This window comes from Pezoporus flaviventris, unplaced genomic scaffold (assembly GCF_033815535.1).
Source record: "Pezoporus flaviventris isolate CSIRO_AGI_PZ_B2104156 unplaced genomic scaffold, CSIRO_AGI_Pfla_v1 ptg000002l, whole genome shotgun sequence".
NCBI classification, from domain to species: Eukaryota; Metazoa; Chordata; class Aves; order Psittaciformes; family Psittacidae; genus Pezoporus; species Pezoporus flaviventris.
In genome coordinates, this window is record NW_026892550.1 from 37,344,826 (window position 1) to 37,363,349 (window position 18,524).

At 35.9% G+C, this 18,524-nt stretch overlaps 1 protein-coding gene across 9 annotated transcripts in view; it reads left to right on the forward strand.

Moving 5' to 3' along the window:
- NEK1 (NIMA related kinase 1) overlaps nt 1-18,524 on the forward strand; it is a 180,611-nt gene that overhangs the window by 12,588 nt on the left and 149,499 nt on the right. For 3 of the 9 annotated variants that reach the window (XM_061475237.1, XM_061475173.1, XM_061475181.1), the window contains exons 12-28: nt 1,733-1,786; nt 2,024-2,083; nt 2,230-2,277; nt 2,370-2,444; nt 4,304-4,482; nt 4,565-4,696; nt 7,814-7,916; nt 9,955-10,038; nt 10,599-10,682; nt 12,755-12,832; nt 13,917-14,012; nt 14,911-15,084; nt 15,254-15,319; nt 15,405-15,636; nt 16,654-16,806; nt 17,468-17,653; nt 18,234-18,354. In XM_061475237.1, the coding sequence (XP_061331221.1) occupies nt 1,733-1,786; nt 2,024-2,083; nt 2,230-2,277; nt 2,370-2,444; nt 4,304-4,482; nt 4,565-4,696; nt 7,814-7,916; nt 9,955-10,038; nt 10,599-10,682; nt 12,755-12,832; nt 13,917-14,012; nt 14,911-15,084; nt 15,254-15,319; nt 15,405-15,636; nt 16,654-16,806; nt 17,468-17,653; nt 18,234-18,354 (1,925 nt within the window). The remainder of the gene's footprint in view (nt 1-1,732; nt 1,787-2,023; nt 2,084-2,229; nt 2,278-2,369; nt 2,445-4,303; nt 4,483-4,564; nt 4,697-7,813; nt 7,917-9,954; nt 10,039-10,598; nt 10,683-12,754; nt 12,833-13,916; nt 14,013-14,910; nt 15,085-15,253; nt 15,320-15,404; nt 15,637-16,653; nt 16,807-17,467; nt 17,654-18,233; nt 18,355-18,524) is intronic. The other 6 variants (XM_061475200.1, XM_061475192.1, XM_061475186.1 and 3 more) reach the window with 6 other exon arrangements.

An 18,524-nucleotide genomic window follows, 5' to 3' on the forward strand; every position in this document is an offset into this window, starting at 1 on the left:
TTTTCAAAATGTATTTTATGTGGGGACATGTATCTGCAGAAGAAGTAGTAGTCATTCAAATGCTTGGTTTGCTTTATTACTGAGGTTTTTGTTGGTTGGTTTTGTTTAGTTGGTTTTAATAGAATAATTTTCGTATACTGCTGCCTTAGCTTTGGGTTTTAATTCCACTGCTGAATTAGATGTGCTTTGCATGTTTTCATTTCCTTTGTTGGTGTTGACCACTCCAAGAAATGTGGAAAGTCTTGTCAGGTATACCAAGGTCATTGGATAAGAATATTTGCATTTTCAAAAAAACAGAAAACTTTTTTTAGTCATTTTCAGCCAGACAAATTGTGTAATTGGAAGAGGAGTTTCCCAGATTTAATTTCATAAGTTAATGAGAAATAGTCTTCTGTATACCTTCATATGGTATTTTCAATCTTTCTTGCTGTAGTTTTCTCTGTGGTACTTATTATATAAAACTCTTCTTTCCTCCTTCTCCCCATGGCACTTCAAGCAACATAATACGAAGATCACTGTGCATCTGTCAAATTTGACAGGTGGATAGAAAATTTGAGTTATAAATTACCCTTGAGGTTCACAAATTATTGGAGGTATAGGCAAAAGCTTATTGATCAGCAAGCTTTATTGGCTTGTGATACACAATTTGAAAAAGCAAGAAGGGAACAGAATTCTTGTGTGTGTTTATGAGACTGAGGTTTTTATGTTTTAAGGCTTGATTGTGCAACTGTCTCCTAGTCTGCTGCGCTTTATAATCAGTATCACTAGCCAACAGTGATCTAGCTTGCACAGAGACTCAAAGCGGCAGGATAGAGACTGAGGAAATATCCTCTTGCTGCATCTAAGAAGTCAGTAGTGCTGCAATTTTAAGACCTAGTGTGTGTGGATGGTACCTAGTGACAAGGGATAAGATGCAGGATAGAAATAATGGCTATGGTGTGATAAATTTTCTTCTCTTTGCTATTGTTCTAGAGTAGTTTGAGCTTGCAGCTCTCAACTGGCTTTTCAGAGGAGCATGTATTAATCATCTCCTGTATTTAGTGATATTAAATTGTTGTAGTTGAACTATGTTGACTTAAGTCTCTAAAGGCTTCTGTCTTCTGAAATATTTAAAGTACTCATTTGATAGGATTTTAGGTTGCCAGGAGAAAATATTCTGAAACTTTTCATGTTTCTGTGTCGGGAAAAAAAAAAAAAGGGTTATAATATTAACTATCACTGTTTTGAGAAGATTAGAATAAACAGCATGGTTTATTATGTATAGCTGCTTCTTTGTGTAAGGTATTTAATAGTGGCTGAATTCTCGTCTTCCATAACTAATGAGAACTTTGATTAGAGTTACACAAGTGGAAGAGCCTAATGATAATGTAATAAATCTGTTCTTTAAATAAGAGAATCTTAAAGTCTAGAGACCTTCAAAGACTTATAATGGGAAAACATTGTCATGCAGAATGGTATTGGTGGAGAAGAAAAATTAAGACAAAACAGTGTTAAAAATTACTGCCTTCAGCTTTTGAGGCGTAGCTTTTAGTAGAGGATGAGCAAGTACAAAAGCGTTTACTTCTATATCCTAACAGTTCTTTTCATTTAAAACCTCCTGAGTAATTATTTTAAACCACATTTTGGACATACTAAGTTGTGGGTTTAAGATGCAATTTTATTTTTTCTGATGACAGTTTTTCTTGCATTCTGGCATCATGCTGTCTAATTTGAAGTTTCACCTTTTATTCAGGCTTTTGCAATGAAGAAAATGAATCCAGGAGAAGAAAGGAGGAAAATGTTTGAGGTATCATGAAATTATCTGTTAATTTTCAAACTAAGCAAAAGCTAAGTCCACAGCAAGAATGACAAAGTAAAACCTTCAAACCTTTCCTCCTTATCTATCTTTTCCAAACATTATGTAACTGTACTTTTCTTAATCTTCATGGACATATACCAGCAGTTGGAGCACTAACCTATCTTGATAGAGATTTCACAGATCATAGCTCAGTAATAAATACCAAATTATATGCTTATTTTTCAGGAACCTTCAAAAAAGAAAAAGTTAGAATTGCCTGAAAAAGAAAAGCGCCAGAGAGATCAGGTAGACAATATTCTTGAAACTTTCTTTTTCCACCCATAGTAATTTTAATGAAATACCTTGTGGTGTGGTGTGTTATCTGTTGTGTAAGAATATGGAGTAGTTCAATTTCCCAGTTACTAAAAATGTTTAATCCTTACACATTGCAGATCAGTTTACTGAAGGCAGATGAAATGAGAAGATCAGAAAAAGAAAGGGTAAAAAATGTTTAAAATGTGTTAATAGTGAAGTTCAATTTTTACCTAGTGATTCCTTGAATTTTGTTTTCCTGTATTGTTTTCTTCTTCAGATGGAACGAATAAACAGAGCCAGGGAACAAGGATGGAGGAATGTGCTTGGTTCAGGTGGAAGTGGTGATGTTAAGGTTGGCAGCAGATGCAGAAATGTGGTGTAGTCTGATCCCCCACCTTTGGTTATCTGGCATGGTCTTCTCTTTTCAGAAAGATCTGCTCTTGGAGGTCAACTCTTGGGTCTGCCCATTATTAATCTGTGGATAATTTAAGAGAAACTGTATAACAAGATTCTCTTCCCTGGCTTTTTGGAGATAATGTGCAATTTTCATTTCAAATACTTACTAAATTTATGAATCTCTTACCTTTCTGTCAGTAATGGTTTTCATTCACCACTTTCTTTTGTCCACTTCTGCTTTTGCTACTTTTCCTGTGCTGAATCTGTGCATGAATAGCTTTTTTCACATTCAAGTTTGCTCTTGAATTTTTTTGTTGAAATCTTTTTCCAGGTTCTCATCTTATGATAATGGGCCTCTTCTCCAGTATTAAACACCTGCTTCTAAGCATTCTTTGTTATTTAGCAACACAAGTTGATGGGGGGGGCGTGCTGAGGGTGAGATGTGTTTTCTGAAAGCAGTGAACTCTTTAGCTGTTCACTTACTACATAATGTAGATAATGTACATCTGACTCCTATGACGGTTTCTTTTGTTGCCTGTTCGTGTATGTCATAGTTTCATGGGAACGTAACTGTTCTGTCTCCCGAAGTTAGTTGAACATAAAGGTCTGAGTACTTTCATCAGACAGAGCCAGTGCAGGAATTGCAAGTATTGCTGTGTAAATCTGTCTGACAATAGAAAAAGGATTAAAACACAGCTTTTTGTTGTGGTGGTAGGGAGCCTTACAAAAATAGTTGGCCTTCGCAGGTTTAGTAGGGCTTTTGTAAAAAATCTCTGAGCAATAGAGTCAACGTGAATAGATGTTTTATTTTCTGTTCGTTGCACAAGAATATGAAGATTACATTGATCACATTTCAGTAGTTGCTTATTAAATATATTATTTCAAAATAGACATCATCTTTAGATGTGTACAACACATCACATAATAAAGCATAGTTAAAAGCAGACTTAAGCATACCAGACTTTAAAGACTACCAGGTACTGACTTAATGGAAAAGTCAAAACCTGTCATTTGGTTCCTATGCCATCCTTCTCTTTTTCAGGATAAAACTGTCAGGCACCGATACAAGCTTCCATACAACACAAGTAGATGAGCATTGTCACATTTGGATGAGAGCTATGCATGTTCCTGAAAACAGTTGTATGTCTATTATATGTATCATAGAGAGCTATTGATGGGTGTTGAGCAACTGAAACTCAGAACGTGAGCTAGATTCCACTCTCAAGTATAATCTGTTCAGGAACTTCTAAGTAGGCAATTGTAAACCTGTCGCATGTGCACTCACATGCTTGAATTTATTTAAAATACTTTAGAACACACTGGAAGGAACATTGACGCTATTGTTCAAACAGATTCCATAGATTCACTACCATGGGCTATTTGACCACTTCCTTCTGGTGTAAAGGAAACAATTTTATGCATGTGCTGACAACCTTAACCTTATTTTGCCAGTTTCACATTTTCTGCATCCATCCTTGGCTACTACTCTACACAGCTGCTTGCAACATGTTTTTTATTATTTTCACATGAATATTCTGTAGGAATTCTAATTGTTTGAGCATGACAGATAATTTGCATGAAACATCTTAATTCTGGTGATAAAACCAAATTATAGGTTGGTAATGATGGTGATCCTCAGGTAGATCTGCACTTAATGCCACTTGCCAACTGTGCTTAACTGTTTCCAACTTTATGGAAAAAATGGGGTTTTGTTGCAGAACTTGTTAATGTTTTTATTCTGCCGATGAATTGAAAGTTGGAAGGGCTTGTTAAAACCAGTATTTGAGATTTCCACCCTACCCTTTTGATTTCCAGGCACCATATTATGGCGGTGGAGGTGGTGTTGGTCCGTCTCCTGTGTCTTCCAGAGGACAGTATGAACACTATCACGCTATTTTTGATCAGCTGCAACAACAACACGAAAACATTAGAGTAGCTGAAGTGAGGGAAGCCAAATTGAGGGCGAGACTACAAGGCCGGGAAGTTTTTGAGAGGTATGGCTACATTGCATTGGAAGTTGCATGTGGTCTGCTTCAGATGAAAGTAATGAAAGTTGCTGTACGTATTTATCTACAGAGGAATTCCACCTGGAATACGTCCAGGAGTTCCTAAGGGGCCTGCAGGTCATCACCATTTACCTGATGCTGGTGCAGTTAGGAAAAAAATGAAAAGATTGAAGGAGGTGTCTAAACAAGCCAATGCAAACAGGTTGGACTGTGATAATCCATATGTCCCTATGTGTTAGATTCTTGTTCTGTGTCTTGTTTCATTTAGTCGGACATGTTTCAAAATTACTTTTAGCCATTGGTACTGTGCTGTCTGTTTGTGTGTTAGTCCCCTGCAGACTACAGTTCTTCTAGAACCAATGGAAACCTTGGCTTCCTCAGTAATGGAAAAAGTAGATTACTATAAACTGTAACTAAGCTGGATCTCAGCCAGAATTCTTGGCCTAATGCAGTTGCACATAACATCATAAGCCTCCTCCTTTGCTTTTTTCATAGTTCCACTTTTTGTGTTACCTGCTAAGATGCTTCCATCTCATGCTAACTGCCTTCTCTGCATCTAAGTGTTTGACTGTCTAGCACAGAAGAGTGTCTAGAATGCTCGTGGAATTCTTAGGTACTGCTTATTTATCAGTAGAAAACTCCTAAGAGTTTTCCTCATTGAGATGCGAATGTAAAGTGTTAGAGTGGGGTGCAGCTTCCAATTTGGTGATGCTTCTTCTTTGTAGTTACTATAAACTGAGTATTTTATATATAAAAGGGTAGCAAATGAGCACTGGGTTGGTTTTGTTTTGTTTTTTTTAATTATTTCATTTTTTTAAGTAGCTTCTTCAAAATTTCTTTGGCCTTCTCCGAATCTATTAATAATTGCCCAAAGAACTGTGTCTGCACTTGTGATCAGTAAATGGGAAAATATATTTTTTTCTAGAAGTTTAATTCATGAGTGTTACTAACTTTCTTAGAGGGGCAAATTTTCTCATGCATTATTTAAACTTCTGAAAATCCAATGATGTATGCTATGTAGGAAGAAATAGATGGAGATAATATTAAGAAAAGGAAGTGGCCAAAGAAAATGTTTATTCTTCTAAACTAATTTTATTCAGTTTTATGTTTTAATATGATATATTTTGCCTTTGTAGATATTTTTCTATTTTAAAATTTATGGCAATAACACATTTAACACCAGTGCTACAGTTTTGCAAGCTACAAGGTATATTTTGGTTTTTCTAGTCATTTGGGCTCTTGTGAGCTAATTAAAATTCTTCCTGGTAAAACCCAGTACTGGAAGGTGTATTTTACCAGCTGATGTAAATGCCTATTTCCATCCTGCTCTATTTATTCTCAGTGCTTGGCGCAAAGTGCCGCAATTTTATTTTTTATTTTTTCTTCTATTTATAAACTGGATTACGTTTAGTCTTAAATTGAGGTGCTGTTTCTTAGCATTCAAAATGTGGTATTTGTACTTTATCATTATCTAGAAGCCATTTCATTCTTACAGCTACATTAGTAGTACTTCCCTCCTGCATTTTATTCTTTCAGCTAGAGATGAAATATGAAGATAAGCATTCAGGGTGTTTAGCTCACAGAATATAAATAACTGCAACTTTGTTAAGGTGAAGTAATTTAGAGTGTATGTTAAAGAAGTGGAGAAATCCTCAAGTTTCAATCTTTCTGCTGTAGAGCTATGTATATTCAACATCAGCAATCTTAAAAAAAATGTGTCTCGGACAGAAATGCAGCCCAGAAGAAATCTACTCGAAATGTTTTAGCAAAACAAGTCACTCAGCTTCAGAGTAGAGAAAACCATTTTCATAAAATTTAGTTGAAATAAGTTTTTCCTGTGAATTTGGTTTGAGAGAAATAGGTTTGGGTAGTTTTGCTTTGGACGCACCTCTCCTGAAACTGTAAGCTAAACTTCAGCTATTATGATGTGGATTCAGGCAGATTTCAGCATTCAACAGTTGAGTTCATATGCAGTTAGAGTAAAAATCTTGTGGTGAGTCAAATACAAAGATTATCAAGTGTTTGTTTCTTTACCAGTACCACCACAGGGATCATCTTGCCTTTTTGGAGGAGCTACAGTGTTTGTTCTATTTCATCAAAGTAGTTTTATCTCTATCTACCTCTTAATGAATTGAAGCATATGAAGACATTTCATTTCCTTGTTGCTTGGGAGAGTGATGAGGGCAGAGAAAAAACAAGATGCAAGGATATCTAATTAGTGTGCTAATTCATTAATGAATTACTAGCAATAGCTCCTTTTTTCCAAAACAATTCTTTCTTTAACTGTCTCAGCCTGATAGGTTATTGTTATCAGTTTATTCCAATTTCTTCCTGCCTGTTACTGGACTCCCTCAGTCAAACAGGGCTGGGGGAACTTTGGAAAGAGGATTGCCTCATCATTCTGCCTCATCATTCTGCCATCTGTTATAATATTTTACACAATTTCAGTGTTGTTTGTTTGGGATTTTTTTGTTGCTTTTTGTTTTGGTTTTGTTGTTTTTGTTTTTTTTTTTAAATTTATGTACAAGAAAGCTTTCTCAGAGTTCACTTGTAACCAAATTGTCAGAAACTGCTTCATCTACAGAACAATCCTATGTGTGTACTAGGAGACTTGCCAGATGCTCAGTTACAGTAACTTGAACATAGCCTTCTTGTCTAGCCAAGCAGGTCCTTGACCTGGGGTGGAACATGTATAAAAAGCCATCTTGTTCTAGTTCGTTCTAAGGTTGGAAAATTCCTTCACCATATCTTTAAAAAGAAACAAAAATCCCTCCAAGTTACACACACGCACACCCCCAAGGAGTTGCTTGAACACTCTGAGAATACTAGTGATGTACTAATTATTTAAGTGCTAGAAGCCTTAGTCCAAACATAGGTCAGTCTTGAGAGACTTCTGTAGTATTGACCTTACTGATTGGTTCATGTGATGAATTCTTGCTCGTTGATGAAGGAAACCTGGAAGAAGTAAGTCTTTTTTTCACAAATGATGACAACAATGAAACAAGCTGAGACATTTTCAGAAATAATCACACTGAGATTGTGGTTTGGCTTTTGTTTTGGGCTTGATGACCAGGGTCTAGAAGGATAACATGATGTTGTTTGTTTGTTAAAATTGTTCTTCTAACTTATTTGAGCCTATTTTCCTCCATTTTGTGGAAGTCTGACTTGTATCTTGGCTGATGAAAGGCATTTTTTGAAGATGCCTTACTTATAGAAAGTTACTCTTTTTTTGTGTGTGTCCTAGTTAGAATAAATGCAGGTGGGGGTTGAGTCTTGTATTTCATAGCCTTTCATCTTGCTATGTGTTGTAATTACTCAGGCATAAAGGATGGATAGCTGCAGATAGAGCAAAGCAAGTTGAAGAATTCTGGCAACGAAAGAGAGAAGCCATGGAAAACAAAGCTCGAGCTGAGGGACATATGGTATGGAATCTGGTCTTTCTATATGTATTACTGTTTCAGCATGCTCTATGAATCTTTGAAGTAGCATAATAACTATAAAATGCTGACTAAATAGTTTCTTTAAGTATTAAATATAAAATAATGGGAGGTAAGTTTTTTTGCATTGTTACTGATTTTATTAAAATGTTACTGTGCAGTACATTTCTTATTACTGTAAACTTACTAAGAAAGGAAATTACTTTGGGTTTGCATGTGTCTAACTTGATATTGTGAATTTTAGAAAGTCATTTACTTTTTTTTCTGTTCATAGCTTTAAAGTTTTGATTAAAATTAAACTTCATGTATCATTCAGTAGCTTGAACCTAAAATGAATTTTGATTAAACTGATGCATTAGTGTGTTCTACAAAAACCTTCTGTTAATTAAGAAGGTATAAAGACACACATCTTTATCAAGGTTGATATTTCTAAAACCCGTACTCTTTAGAGATTAGCTAGTGGACAGTGTCACAAAATGTTCTTTTCTCTTGTGCTTGCAATTCTAAATTCAGTATTCCTTTAGGAAGTTTGTTTTGCAGAAAAAATATCTTGGAAATGACTCATTCGCACTAGGACTTTGTGTGGTTTAACTGGGTGTTTTGTTAATGTAGAGAGTTCTGCTTTTTGAGTGCTTCTCCACACTGTTCTTATAGAATGCAGTAGCAATACCACTGTTAGTCGCTGAAATTAAACTGACAATGCTGGCGGCATTCCAGTGAGATGAGACCAACCTCAGATGTATAGTAGTATCTTCTGAGTTATATCTGAGTATCGGATCATGATTTACAGCCAGGTATTTGTTTCAGGGATTATTTCACTTACAGTAAGCAATTCTTAGGTACTTTGATTCACTGCTTTGATGGTGAAACATTCTGATAATAGTATAGATGTTGCAGAGAACGAATCTTCCACTTCAAAACTGGTTCTGTTGGGTTTTTTTTAAACTTCCAACACCAGTAAATTTGAAAAAATAATTCTTTTAAAGACTGCCTTGTTAGGTGAGTCCTTAGTAGTACCTGCTTCCATTTTGTTCTTGACTTTGTTGGCATGAATATGAATGTACAACATCGATTAATGCAATATACTCAAGTATTCAGGTTAATGTTTCTTGTGTTTCTCCAATATATCCAACTGAGCCCACATGTTTTAGTTTTACCTGGCTGCTGTAATAAAACGGGGAGCTTACTGACCAGTTGTAAATTCCAGATGTTTGACACAGCTGGTAGCCAGGGTTCCAAATTCATGTACTGTCATTTGCCATTGATAGAATGAAGTTGCTAAGAACTTCTGCTATTTGTGCAGGAAAATGGTTTGACTAGTTGGCAGTAGTTTCATGTAGGGATGGGCCTATTGCCCAGACAGTGATGATCTGACAGGAGAAATTAGTAGTAATCATCAATTAATATGCAGCTCTTTGTTGTAAAAAGACATTTAAGCCAAATAACTTGCACTGAGCTACCCTGCTTCTGTTGAATATAGTTACTATCAATTTTAATTTTCAATTGGCAGTCTAAAGTTTGACTCAGTTGAGTTAATGATACTTTCAGTCATCTATTCTTGAGACAGCTGGTGATTTAATTTGCTATTCACTGTAGCTGTGTGGCATTGCAGGACATGGAGTCTTGGTATTTGAAAACTTTTAATATAGGCAGATGAGTAAAAGTTTACAATCTACAGAAAGAAAATCAGTTCCAAAAAAAACCCCAAAATCTTCCAGTTTCTTTCTTTTTAAGAGCAGTGATATAAATCTCCATCAGTTTGATGAAAATACCTAAACCAACTTGAATGCTAAAATGAAGTTGACCTCAGCAGTGCTAGTTAGCTTTTGTAAAACTCAGGAACATGCATTAAAAATAAAAAGTAAACCCAAATACTTTCTAAAAAGGTGAATATGGGAAATACTGCTTTCCATCTTGTATGATTTGATCGATTTGGTTTCTTATAAGTGAACAGTTGTTGGATAAAGCAGGTAGTTTTACTGCTCCAGCCACCTTAAATTTGATACCATTAAATGGCAAACAGGGTACACTGCAAAACGTGGCAGATATCTATGGAGGCAGGCCTTTTTCTGCAAGAGGAAGGAAATCCAGAAACAAGGAGGAAGAGGTATGCTTGCCGCATGTTTGCCACTTTGCTCATCACACAGATAGCACTGTTTTGACCTTGACTGTGCCTAGTTTCCCTGCATGGTTCCATCTGTGTAACAAAATAAAAGGACTTAATAAATCCCTAGGAAATACTTTACCATTGAAGTTCTAGAGTTCAGGTGTGTTTGTGTTGGTGTGTTTTGGGGTTTTCATTTTTTTTGATACATCAAGTTGTCTACATCAGTCTGTCTCAGAAAGCTTCTTGAATGTGCGTACATACAGATATGACTTGGTATATCTTAACCCTGTTGTGATAAATATAACCATTCTTAGCCTTCAATGATAGAAAATGAAATTACAGCTTCAAATTGGGAAACATAAGTTCCAGTTTTCTTTATTTTCATTAGATGAGGGTTTTTCCAGAGATTATTAAATGCTAATAGGGTGAGGGTAATAGTGTGGGGTTGGGTTTTATCCATCCATCTTGGTTTTTTTTTGTGGAATTTTATGTATTTTTAAGTTAACCATACTAGGGACAGTTTCAGTGTAATTGAAACTTAATTCCATTTTTTCCCTTAGGAGTATTTGGCAAGATTAAGACAGATTCGGCTACAAAATTTTAATGAACGTCAACAGATTAGAGCTAAACTTCGTGGAGAAAAGGTTTGTTTTGAAAAATAATCTTAAATACTTATGGAAGGTGGCTGTGGGATGTACTTTTACTTCTGAAGGAAGACTTTTCTCATCAGCAGTTTGAGATGTATAGACATATATTTTTGACATTTGATTCTGTTCCACACTTCCGTCTCTTCTTGCAGAATATGCAAAATCTGTTTGTTATTTCAGTGATGGGGGTACAACTTCAGTGCTTGTAAACTAACAGTGTTTTAAAACCAAGACAACAGAAGGCTACATCTGAATTTTACACTTAAATTTCTCATCAAACCAGCACATTTATATTTATTTGCTTTTAGTTAAAGGAACTTCTTTAGAATTCACTTTTTGACAATGCTCACACAGAACGCGTATGAAACGATTATTTTCATGTATTCTGTAGCTGGTGTATTGAAGTTGGACACTGCTGGCATGGGCTCAGTTTAATTAATAGACTTTTATCAAACCTCACTCTTCTGAAGTATGTTCGTAATAAAATCAAAATAATATTTTCACAAAGTACATTCAGAACAAGCACTACTTAAGGTGTCAAATGAATAATCCAGGGCAAACTTGGAAGCAATCCATTTACTTGTTTAAAAAGGTTTCATTTGAGGGCCAATCTGCATAGTAAATACAGTCCAGAGTTTGTTTCCATCTTTTCATTAAATTGCTATATGATCTTGTACTCCTGTTTGTTCTTCCCCTTCCCATCTGTTCGTCTTCATATTGAGTGTTTGATTTCCTCAAGTGATTACCTGTTTGTATATGCACATTCTACTTTGTGATTTCAAATAAGAGAAATGTTCCTGCCCTGCTTTCCCCTTGCACCTTTAAGCACCCATATGTATCTTATGCATAGTAAGTAGACACAGAATGCAAGAGCATGCCCAGTACTATCCTGTTTCTTTGGATCACTGTCCCAACTAAACAGAGTTCTGCCTTGCTATAGGTTCTGGAGGGTTTTCTAATGCTAGAATAATCTGGGGGTTTTGTGTATTACTGACTTTTTGTGTATGTATCTCACTGATGAGATGCAAGAGAGTCAAACTCAATCCTTTGATTGAGGTGCAAAAATTCTTCAGTTTATCAAGGAGGAACCCATGTCCCTTTAAATGTAAAAGGAATGATTGGGAGCAAGAGTCACGTAAGTTTCTACCTGAGAAGACTGTATAAACTTCATAAGATAGCCTAGTGGCTAAGTCTGTCATGGGACCAACATGGGCTGTTCTCCTAAGTTTGTCTTATGGAGCATGAGAAAAATCAAGGTGTTGCGAGTCTATGAAATTACTGTAGAGGCTGTGAAGTTTATCACTAGTACTGACTCACATAAAATGCTAAACTGATGCACCATAAACCCATGCTTAATCTTAATTTCCCTCTAAAGAGGCCTTCTAAATAGTTTTTATTTTAAATAAAAGGTATGCACAAGTTGGTCATGAGCAATAAAAACCTGTCAGAACCTCTGTGTAGCTCTGTCGGTCTGTCCTGTAAGTAGGAATATGCAGAAGCCGTGGAAAGAAATAAGAGAGATTGAAAACAGAGATTTCAGAGGTAGATCTTATATAGTCTTGTTACCGTATTCCTCCCTCACCCATGCCACCTTCTTTGGAGCACATACAGTGGAAGAAGCTGGAATTCCAAAGCATCAGACTTTCTTGTACACCTTATCTGCAGGAAGAAGCTGGAATTCCAAAGCATCAGACTTTCTTGTACACCTTATCTTCAGGGCATGCAACAGTAATGAGGGGTGGCAGGTGAGAGCCCAGCATTGTTAGGTCGTTTCCTTTGCAACATTAGGCACATTACTTTATTCCTGGCTTGTAAAAGCTTCGTATTTTTTTAAAACTAGCACCCCAACCCACACCCCATCAGAACTAACCAAATAAATTAAAAACTCCCACAAATCTCAAAAGACGAAGTTCTGTCCAAGTAGACATTCCATTTGGGTGAGGAGTTACCTTGTGAAATCATGACCTGTGTTTGTCAAAGTCAGTCTAAATGATCTAAGTAGACGCTTAATCACTCAGCTTTTAAACACAGGAATTGGTGATAATTCTCTGAGGACTCTTACTTTGTAGAATGAAGCTGCCAGTTCTGATGGACAAGAGTCAAGCGAGGAAGCAGAACTGAAACGCAAAAAGATAGAAGTACAGAAGGTATTTGTGGGGCGGGAGGAGATAGAACTTGCTGTTTTCAAATGTGTTTTCTATCTCATGAAGTTTCTTACATTTTATTTTGCTATGAGTAGTATTGTAGTTTGTTCATACATCTGCTACAAGAGGTTTTTATTTTAGCTATATCAAGGTAACAACTCTTTTTTTATCTCAGTAATTTTAAAATATGTTGTGATACAGTATAGCAAGTTTATGGATTTTTTTCCTTAAGCTTAAGGAATAAATATCTGCCTTTAAGATTTATCTCTAGGTTAGCTGCAGTCCTAAAGGCAATTTCGTATGGCTTTTATAGAGAGGTTTGATACTGAAAGGCAAAGTAAAATGTACCTTAAATAACAACTGTATTTGATTTAAAAGAGTAAAGGAAGGCAAAACTGCTAACATGTGCTGGCATAGGCTACATGTGGTTTGGAACGTGAGCTGTATACCCCTGTGGTGAAGTATATTTAAAGCAAAGGTGTTTCACAGAAATTCTATGTTTGATTGGAACTTTGTTTCCTGTGGTGTTCTTACATCAGTAACTATCTCTACCATACAATCCATAGCAAGTATTAATCTATTCTATGATTATTTTTTTTCCACCCCATCATCTTTAAAGTGCGATGTAAAAACCAGCTAACCTTATGCCTAACCTTAAAACTATAGGTGAAAAGGTAACTGAAGCTTTTTGTGTTTATATTGAGTAAGTTTGTGAAGTTTAAGCTGAATATTTAATATTTTGTGATTAATGCATTTGGCTTCAAAACAAATTTTGTGTAGAGGTTCTAATTTTACATTACTGTTTTTAAGATTAGTATGTACACTAAAAGTAAAACCATGCAAATCAGGAACTGTAAGTAAATTTTGAGGAACTGCCATTATCTTCAACATAAAAGATCAGTTGTTACACTTGTGTGGCGAGTTCAGTTGTCGGTGGAGTCCTCTCTTCACAATCTCTGCAGTAATAAGAGAGAAAGTACGATGGAGTAATCCAAGAATGTGTCTCTTTTTGGAATGTTCCATGGAATGGGGTACTAAAGCTTTTATGATTTCAAGTTGGTTGGTTTTGCTTGTTTGTTTACTATAGGCCCAAACAAAAGCTCGAGCTGCAGTTCTGAAAGAGCAGTTAGAGTGGAAGAGAAAGGAAGCATATGAAAGAGAGAAAAGAGCCTGGGAAGAACATGTAAGAAAATAAATCTGTTATATAGTTATATAAGTCTAAGTATGTAGTGCTATATCTTCGTATAACTAAAATCCTATCCTGTGGTTTTTTCATGCTTACATAATTGTGTTTTTTCTCTGAAACTGAGAGAGCATTTGTCAATCAGAATTCCCCCATTAGAAGCCTAATCTTAAGTATACTTGAATGAAGAATTTGGTTCAAGAATTTAAGAACATCAAACCTCAGAATCATTAGGATCACCTTAAATGTTTTATTAATGATCTGTAGGTTAGCAAAGTGTACTCCATCATATGATCATAGAATCAACCAGGTTGGAAAAGACCTTTTAAGATCATCAAATCCAGCTGTTACCCCAGGACTGCCAAGTCCACCATTAAACCATATCATTAAGGGCCTCATTCACACATTTTTTTTTTAACACTTCTGGGAATGGTAATCCCACTGCTTCCCTGGGCAGCATGTTCCAATACTTCATCACCCTTTCAAGGGAAGAAATTTTTCCTAACATCCAGTCTAAACCTACCCTTGTACAGCTTGAGGCTGTTACCTCTTGTCCTATCACAGTTTTACTTGGGAGGATAAGATACCAGCCACCTCCTCACTCCGTTCTCCTTTCGGGTAGCTATAGAGAGTGATAAGGTCCTCCCAGTCTCTTTTTGTGTCTGTGTACTGTGGAGTGACAAGTCCAACTAGCTATGTGTCACTACAAAAAGCAGTAGGTGAAGTTGTTAAAATTGAAAAAGTTCACATGTGCAGTTAGCAGGTGTCTTTTGTATGAAAGCATGGCATTATCGTCCTTTTCTAAAGCTTACATGAGTATATTTGATCATTCTGGGTTTAACGTGCAAATTCTTGAAGTTAATTTGTTGATTTTTTTTATTTTTTTTTATCCATACAGCTGATAGCAAAAGGAGTAAAGAATCCTAATGTGCCTTTTCATGTGGGAGCTGCAGAACACAGTCCTGTGCATGGACTACAAGAGCCTGAACCAGCTGTTCCTAAACCACAACTTCCAGCAAAGCCCAGTACACCAGTCATCTCCATGACTTCTGCTTTGAAGGAAGTTGGTGTGGTAGGTACTTTTGCTAAGAGGGTAAAATTAATACAAAGAATTGATTTGAGAAAGAAAAAAAAGGTTTCTTAGAGGTAATTTTTCATTATTTAAGTCTATTAATATTTTCAAGATTATTTTTTTATGACATACTCTTTTAATTTTTATTTTATGCTGCTTGAATTTAAAGGATGAAAATGCAACTGCTATCCAGGAAGTTGAGGAGGAAACAAAAAAGGCAGGTTTTGCAATTCAGGTATGTTGAATTGCATTCAGTTTCATTTTTCTTTTCCTTTAAGAAAGGTACTATTTTAAGTGATATATATTGGCCCTTATTTCAGAATAAACGTGAAATACTGAGAAGATTAAATCAAAATCTTAAAGCTCAAGAAGATGAGAAAGATAAAAAGGAGTGTCAGAATATCTCTGAGTCAGCTGGGTCTGAAGATGGAAAGGAGCAAGAAGGTGACCAGCCAATTCTAGGAGATCGCAAAAAATGGAAATCTGGAGCATCTGAATTGGTAGTTCCTCTAGCTCAGTTAACAATGGAAGATTCACTCTCTGGAACAGATCGTAAGTACTTTTGTTTGCCACCATGATATTAGTAAATCATTTTACTATGTGTAGCATCTGTTTTATATAAAGCAAGTACTCTTACCTTGTTAGCACTCGTATGTCATCTGCCCCTAAGAAATGAGTGGTTATGTATTCCCTTGGATATGGAGTAAGGGACAGGCTGAGTAATTAAATGGCTTGCAGGAGATTCAGCAATAATTTCCTAATTTCAACAGTTATCTAATTAAATGCATGTTTACTTTCTTTGAACTTTCTGTAAGTGACATTTAAATGGGCACTAATTTAACAGAAGCACTGCAGATACATGAAAGTTTCTTACAATAAAAGCTGAGGGTTTCCTCAGTTTATATCTGTTACTTCTGTTGTGCCCCTAGCTTTTTTCTTCTTTTAAATCAAGCCTGTCTTTTCCAATTTTCTGCATTCTCTGACCTTTTGGGGGGAAGACTTTTTTTCCTGGGTTTAGTGTGTCATATTAAGGGTCTGTTTCACATTGTAGAAATAAAAATCATTAAGAATGTGACAAGCTTACTTCATAGCATAATAGTTTTACACAGGATGTTGAAAGATCAAGAAGCTTCTTTTGCCCTGTTCTTTGTTGCTTTATATGCTCTGTTTTCCTTGAAGGGAGAAATAACAGAAACAAACGTCAAAAGGTTAGCAGGGTGAAAAACTTTCTAGTTTCCCATTTCAGGTAAAGTTAAGACCACCTCATGCCAGATTTAAACAGGTTGGGTTTTTTTCATTTAGTTTTCTTTTGGAGCACTTGAATTGCTGAAAAGATCTCCTGCTGCTATTAAGTTGCAGATGTTAATACTCCTACTATTAAATGGAATTGGCAGAAAAAAACTGTAGACTTACGAGCACAGCCTTTAGGCTGTCTGACATGGTTTGAGGTGACATGAGTTCTGACTTTGTAGGTTTTAGTTTTGTGGAGGTTGTTTGTTTATGATATAGAAAGTGAATAGAAGTTTCTCATTTCTAAATATTTCTGTATTTGTGTTTGTGTCCCAACAGGTCAAACTCTGGGGGAAGTAATTAGATTAGATATTGGTGAACCCCACAGAAAAATGTGGGGCAAAAGCCCTACTGATTCAGTCCTGAAGATCCTAGGACAAGCAGAGTCACAGCTGCAAACTGACTTACTTGAGGAGCTAGATGTAGTAAGCGGTAAGCACAGCTAGTAATTATCTGCACAGCAAGTGTAGGGAGTGCCAGATTGACACTTAGTCTACTGAGAACAATTTTGAAGTTATAAAAGCATATTCTGTCCTCTCTCTAGCTTTCCACTTCTGGATGTTGCCTCAGTTCTAAATGTCAGCACAAAGTGATACTGGAAGACACCAAAATATTTCAAACTCAGTGAAATGCTAAGAAACTAAGAAGGATGTGCTTAAAGGGAAGGATTTTCATTTTGTTGAAAAGCCCTGGAATTTGCTTATTGATAGAAACAACCCTGCTTTTTAAAAGGATATTATCAACTGAATATTGGATTAGATAGGTCCTATAATCTTCTTGTTAGCATGTGACTTACCATATAATCGGATGATTTTTTTTTTTTTTCTGGTCAATTCTTGCCTTTTTTTTTCCTTTCCAAGGGCAAAAGGACTTAAGCTTATTTCAAGTATAAACTTGTACTAATGATAGTGCAGCAAGTAAAAAGCAAATTTTAATATTTCTAGCTTTTCATAATAGTTACAATAAAAGCATGCAGACTATTCTGTTCTCCTTTAAAGCAACCAAAATTCTCAACTTTCCTTGTATCCACATTGTAGTTTATTATCAAACTGTGTCAAAGCACTGTTTAAATAATAGAATAATTTTGTGTTAGGTACTGCTGAACTTCTTGAAGGAGGTCATCAGTCCTCATCGGAGCAGAAGGAAGAGAAAGCTTTTCCTGCTGTTGGAGCTCAGTCTTCAGTACCGGTTGGTGTCACAGAGTCTGACATGACTGTACCGGAAGAATCTCAAAATGCTGGAGCTACTCAGGTGCAGAACAAACCTATTATGCTGGATGGTAAGTAGTTTCATTAGTAATTCTAATTACAGACTGTTTTCTAGTTCAGTGGAGGAAGTAATGATCCTGTATACTTTTATGTCTTCCCATAAGTAATGTGCAGGTCTTCATTAACACCTTCTAGGTAGGACCGAGTGCTTTCTGTGCCTATGTTGTAATTTGATTCACTAACATATTTTGTAAATTTCCAGAAACCTTTTTTGTGTGCTTATAGAAAACTCTAGAACACAAGTGGAATTCTGAAGTGCTTCATATTTTTTTGTTGGTGGGGAGGGGAGGATTTTGTTTGTTTCTCCCCATCAGTTGTGCTGGAATCTTTTCCCCTGTATGACATCCTGTGCTGACATCTAGGGGAATGTTAATGAAGTTTTTAGAAGACAGAGTTTGTTGGAGCTTTAAGACGCCCTTCTTATATAAGGAAAAAACTTTTATCTCCAGGGTTACAAAACTTCAGTTTTCTGCAAAATATAGAAAATTATTAAAGCTGAAGGTTTTAAGTGTAATCTTAAAATGTATATTCTCTCCTGTCCTTTTGTTTGGTTGTAATTCATTTTTAATGAGGTATATGACTTAATTTTAGAGCCTGATGATTTGGAAGCAGAGATGTTGGAAGAAACGGAAGACAAAAAGCACCAGAGTAAGGAGAGCAAGAAATTTCCCATCACTGTTAATGAAGTGTGGGTAAAAGAGAAAGAGGATAAGTAAGTGCTCTCTTCTTCTGATCCCCCTCCCTCCAGTTCAAACAACTAGCTTTAACTGAGTAGGATTTACATGCATCAGTTAAAATGTTATGCTTAGTAAAGCTTCACTCTTGTCTGCCATGTTAGTTTTACTGCCCTTGGTGACTTTTTCAGTGGACTAATGACTATTT